Source organism: Durio zibethinus, chromosome 4 (assembly GCF_047325235.1).
Source record: "Durio zibethinus cultivar Kanyao isolate XHJ-2024 chromosome 4, ASM4732523v1, whole genome shotgun sequence".
Classification (NCBI taxonomy): Eukaryota; Viridiplantae; Streptophyta; class Magnoliopsida; order Malvales; family Malvaceae; genus Durio; species Durio zibethinus.
In genome coordinates this window covers 5,006,680-5,011,833 of record NC_143165.1, presented here as the reverse complement: position 1 = coordinate 5,011,833, position 5,154 = coordinate 5,006,680, and the positions used below count along the sequence as shown (strand labels likewise).

The 5,154-nt window shown below is 29.0% G+C and overlaps 1 protein-coding gene across 3 annotated transcripts; it reads right to left on the bottom strand.

Annotated features, from left to right (window-relative positions):
* Nucleotides 1-219: 219 nt before the first annotated feature.
* Nucleotides 220-3,623, bottom strand: LOC111288718 (small ribosomal subunit protein cS23-like). Of its 3 annotated transcripts, none has more exons than XM_022879722.2 (3): nt 3,303-3,622; nt 2,891-3,158; nt 220-414 (listed from the first exon to the last, which is right to left on the bottom strand). In XM_022879722.2, the coding sequence occupies exons 1-3, from the start codon at nt 3,531-3,533 to the stop codon at nt 383-385; spliced, it is 531 nt and encodes a 176-aa protein (XP_022735457.2). In that variant the 5' UTR covers nt 3,534-3,622; the 3' UTR covers nt 220-382. The 3 variants fall into 3 exon arrangements, with proteins under 3 accessions (XP_022735457.2, XP_089615290.1, XP_089615291.1); XM_089759164.1 differs by lacking the exon at nt 220-414 and adding an exon at nt 2,107-2,141 and having other exon boundaries at nt 3,303-3,623; XM_089759165.1 differs by lacking the exon at nt 220-414 and having other exon boundaries at nt 2,671-3,158; nt 3,303-3,618.
* Between the last annotated feature and the right edge of the window lie 1,531 nt (nt 3,624-5,154).

Sequence of the window (5,154 nt, the reverse complement as noted above, 5' to 3'; positions counted from 1 at the left end):
CGATGATATCCACTTATAATATATATATATATATATAATTACCAACGAATTTACTAATTCTATCAACGAAAAAGATGTTTAAGAAAAAATTTTGGGAAAGGTCTGAGAAATTTTTTTTTTTCAAAAATTTTATATTTTAATCTTTAAAGATGTACATAAACACCCTACAAATACACATGGATCCACCCATGATGATCCTTTGAGAGAAGAACAAGAAAATGGTAGATAAATTTCTGTGTTCCATTTTTATTAACGGCTTTTTCCAATTTACAATGAGTTTCTATCATTGTAGCTGAACTCTCTATTAGAAGTAAGAATTAAATAATAAATGGTTCAAGACAAGGATCACAAGTATCAGATTTAGGATTAGCTTGTTTAGCTTCTATTTCATGGTCCGATGTTTACTGTTTACATCTGCAAATTAGAACATACCATCAGTTTATAAATAGATTTGATAATTTAAAATATGACATAATAATACAACTCGAACATAATATAAAAAATATATAAAAATAATATGATTTAAAATTTTAACAATAACTATAAATAAGTTTAACAAAAAATTTATATTTCATATTTTCGTGTCAACACAAATTGTGATAAATAATTTTCTTGTAAAATACAATATGAATACACAAATTTAAATATTTTACACGACAAGAATACATAAATCGTCAAATCTATTTATAGGTATTACATTAACTGGTCAACTATTCATAAGAATTAGTTAAGTTGGTCTACAGACTAGTTTTTTTTTCTTGTCAATTTGGGTTCAATCATTATAACAAGCATTTGGAAATAAAATACTAACTACTCTAAATCAACATGAAAGATTGCGCCCTTCAGATTGCTCGAGGAAAGAGTTAATACTAAGCAAAACTTAAAGATATACCTCATTGAAATCGAAATTTAATTCAGTTGATTTATATAATTATTTTTAAGAGTTGATATTTAGAGATGTTAAATGAGGTATGCTTTTGAACTCTTAACATATTATAATGAACTCTTAACATATTATATTAAGTTCAAATTCCAAAAATAAATTTACTGTTAGCATTGGAAAATTAGACAATTCAATTTTCTCCTCAAATGCGATAAATCTTCCTCAACTACATCTAAATGGAAATTGTTATGCAGACATGAAAACAACAAATGGATCTAAGTGAATACCCATTTTGACATTTCATCAATGTTTAACAAAAATATTTTTAACTTTTGCTAGACTTGGCAATCTAAAACACGATATAATAACATAACACGAAAATGATACGTAAAAAAGATATGAAGGTGACATGGTTTAAAATTTTAACAAAAACTATACATAAGTTTAACAAAAAAAAATGTATTTTGTGTTTTCTTGTGACACAAATTGTGAGATGTAATTTTTATCTAAAACACGACATAAATACACGAATTGCTAATACTTTCAGAGACATGAATACACAAATTGACAAATCTAACTTTTTCTACACTAATATACTACAACATGAACATTGCAAGTACCCTAAAACCCAGAGATTCACTCATCTTGGAGATCTCAGAAACAATGGCCTCTGGAGTAATGGTAAGAAAATAAAGTACATATTAGACAAACGATGTCTTGTGGAAGCCAATGTGGAATGTTAAAGGGAGGATAAGAAGGGTAACTGGACCTTAAACAAAAGTGTAAGAGAGGACTCAATAGGAATGTATTGTGCAACGTGATAGAGATGATTTCCATTAAAGGAGTTAATTCAAGAGGATATGCATCGAAAGAATAAAGAACTCAAATGGCTTAGCACATCAGTAATGGCATATACAGGAGATTAGAAGTTCACCCTTCAAATTAGCAGAGCAATGGAGAACAATTCCTTTAAAGGAGTTCAAGAGGACACACATCAAACAAGCAAAGAACTCGCTTTGACTGAGGCATATCAGTCATGTCATATACAGGCAGATTAGAAGCTCATATTTAAAATAATTGAGATAACTGCACTTACTAACATGAAAAGTTTGCACAGTTCTCAAAGGAACAATGAGTAAATCCATTGATGCATCCAAAATGTCAGCATAATATTGTGACCAAAGGGCTGGAATTAAATTTTCAACCATCTTTCACAACATAGGAAGACAATTCTTCATCTATCTCTCTTCCACGCTCCCTTCATTTTAGAAAGTGATAAGGTTTTGTAAAGAAACATGCTCTCCAGATCAAAAGACCTTTTTTTTTCTTTTCGATAAAGTAAATATGACCAAAAGATTAAATGCGAACTACTGAGAAGTTGCTTTCTCTAGTCCTTCATGCTAAAGATCTAGTCAATCAAGCAACATTTATCACTCAAAAACTTCAGCCACCAAATAAGCCAACCTGTTACTGATTCTTAGCCAAGCTAGCCAGGGTCTACTATTCCTAATTAGTCTGTTTTAGTCTTTGAAATAATCTGTTTCCCATCAAATAGATAATCATTATATGCAATGTATATGTAACTTGATAATCACTATATAAAAGGTACTATCAGAGAAGTTGATAATCACAATTATATCGTCGACGAATATTAATCAAACACTAATTCACACACAAAAAACATTCAGTTTCCATCCCCATGTTTCATTCAGCTCAATTTAAGAAACATGGAATACAATTACAACTAGTCCATATGTAACTTGATAATCACTATATGCAAGGTACCATCAGAGAAGTTGATAATCACATTTATATCATTGTCAAATATTAATCAAACATCTAATTCAAACACAAAAAATCAATCACAAGAACATACAGTTTCCATCCCCATACTTCATTCAGCTCAATTTAAGAAACATAGAATACAATTACAACTAGTCCTAAGAACATAGAAATTTAAAAGCTTACAACAAAACTGTGTAAATTGAAATGCTTAGGACAAATTACCACCACTTGTCTGCCACAAATTGATGATATCAGTAGCATGATTGAGAAGGTTAATCCTTTGCATGTGAGATATCCAGGGCTTGCTTTCAAGCAAAAGCTTGAGCTCTTCCCAAGCATCTTTCCTAGGCCAAAAGAAATATGGACTCAAAGGGATTGTACCATGCCCTGGTATCACTTGGTCGAGAGCTATCCCAATATCCTTTTCCATCCACATAAACTTCAATACTAACCTTGGTTTCTCCAAAGGCTTCACCACCACTCCAAGCTTCTACATTAACCCAACACACCAAAAAAAAAAAAAAAAACCCAACAAAATATAAGTTCCAAAAAATTAAAATCTTTATCTGATAGAAGAAAATCAACCCAATTAAACCCATTTTTCTGGGGAAAAAAAAAAGAACCAAAAGCTGACCTGTTTACCAGAGGAAGATTCAAAGGGGGAATCATCAAGAGGAAGTTCATCAGAAAGAACAGAAGGTTCAGCTTTGACTTGTAAAGGGATTATTGGTTTAGCAAAACCTGAGGTTTTAGGAGAAAAAGCAAGAGATTTATGAAAGAAAAAGTTTGGGGTTTGAGAAGGGAACGGAATTAAGGGTTTAAAACAGGGTTTTAGGTTTGGTTGGAGAGATGTCATTACCAACATCTTTTTGGAGTATGTTTCAGGAGACAATCGGACAATTGAGGAAGAGAAATTTCTACCTGCTTCACCTTTCTACGTTTTCCGGTTATAGAAAACTAAAAGGGTCGGGTTGTCGGGTTAGCTGTAAGGCCCGTATAGTTATTGTTGAAATGGTTTTAATTTTTTATCTTTATTTTTATTTAAAAGGTAAACTCCACATATACCCTTTATGGTTTGCTAATTTTTCATTTACACCCTTGCAAAATTTTTTCTCCTTTTAATCTTATAATTTACTTCTTTTATCAAAAAAGGATAACGATATCAAAAATCAATTAGATTTTAATAAAATTATAAAAATACTCATTTTTATTTTTAACATCGTTATCTTTTTCTGGTAATGAAAATAGGCCCCAAGATTAAAAGTGTGAAAAAAATTCACAAGGGATGTAAGTGGAAAGGTTGCAAATCTCATGGGGTATATATGCAATTTAATCCTTATTTAAAATATAATTAATGAAGTAAGGCAAATTATTAATTTAGAAAAAAAATTGAAGTTTTATAAAAACTTTGGAATGGTTTCCAATTTTTAGAAATTGTAAAATAAGGGTTTTTTCATTTAATTATCTATCATATTTCGTTTTATATACTCAAGTAGGATTACTATTTAAAATATGAACAATCTCACTAAGATTTTCATGTTTTCTCTTATGAGCTCACTTTTATTATAAATTTACAAATAATAATCATAACATAAAATTATATAAAAATTTATCATTTATAAATGTAAATTTCATGCAATTTTTTGATAAATTTTACAAAATTCAAAATAATAATTATTTAATTATATTGCAATAATTACAAATAATATGTTCCTTTTGATTTATGCTTTCTTTATTTTTTTTTTTATAAAAAAAAATTCAAAGGTAGATTAGCTGTTCAGTCTCTCAAGTCAGAGCAAGATTTACTGTACCTGATAATAAAAAACAAGTGACTGTAAGTCGTGTATTTGAGATGATTTTAATAAGTGATCACCGACAGAATTCGAATCCAAAACTTTTTCATAAAAAAAAATGAGACGATTGAACCAATCACTTGTTAGTGTTTCCCTTACATTCTTTTTTTGCATATGCTAACTTAATATCGGAATAAAATCATAAGGGACTACTTTGACACCTATTCATAATGATATGATCTTGTAAGAAAGAAAGCCAACTTGAGAAACTCATAATCGATGATCCACGCATCAACAAGTACGTAATAAAATTTAACTTAACTAACTTATTAATTCTAATTAATCTTAAGTAATTCAAAAGAAGTTGGTTATTCTTATTGCTACTTAATTGCAAATTACAATATTATTTTGATTAGAATTTGCTATGTGATTGTTGTTGTTGTGGCCTTTATTTTTGCACCAAAATTAGGAAATGGTTTCTATTAGATGATGGATAAAAGGTGTAAGAATTTTAGAGTAATTGTATTTTTACATAATTAATAGAAAATATAAAAATAAATAACTTGAAAAAATAAATTAAATATATCCTAAGCTTCAAATCAATAGTGTATATGCACATAATATGAAATTTGATGGGAGAGAGGGCTATGTAGGATTGAAGATAAAAATAATCATTAAAAACAATTGATTTCT

Excerpts from the sequence above, each read along its gene's own strand:
- LOC111288718 (XM_022879722.2), bottom strand. The coding sequence starts at position 3,533 with ATGTTGGTAATGACATCTCTCCAACCAAACCTAAAACCCTGTTTTAAA. Across the intron at positions 3,159-3,302 it reads AATCTTCCTCTGGTAAACAG|AAGCTTGGAGTGGTGGTGAA; the intron begins GTCAGCTTTTGG and ends GGGTTAATGTAG. Across the intron at positions 415-2,890 it reads TTTGTGGCAGACAAGTGGTG|ATGTAAACAGTAAACATCGG; the intron begins GTAATTTGTCCT and ends TCTAATTTGCAG.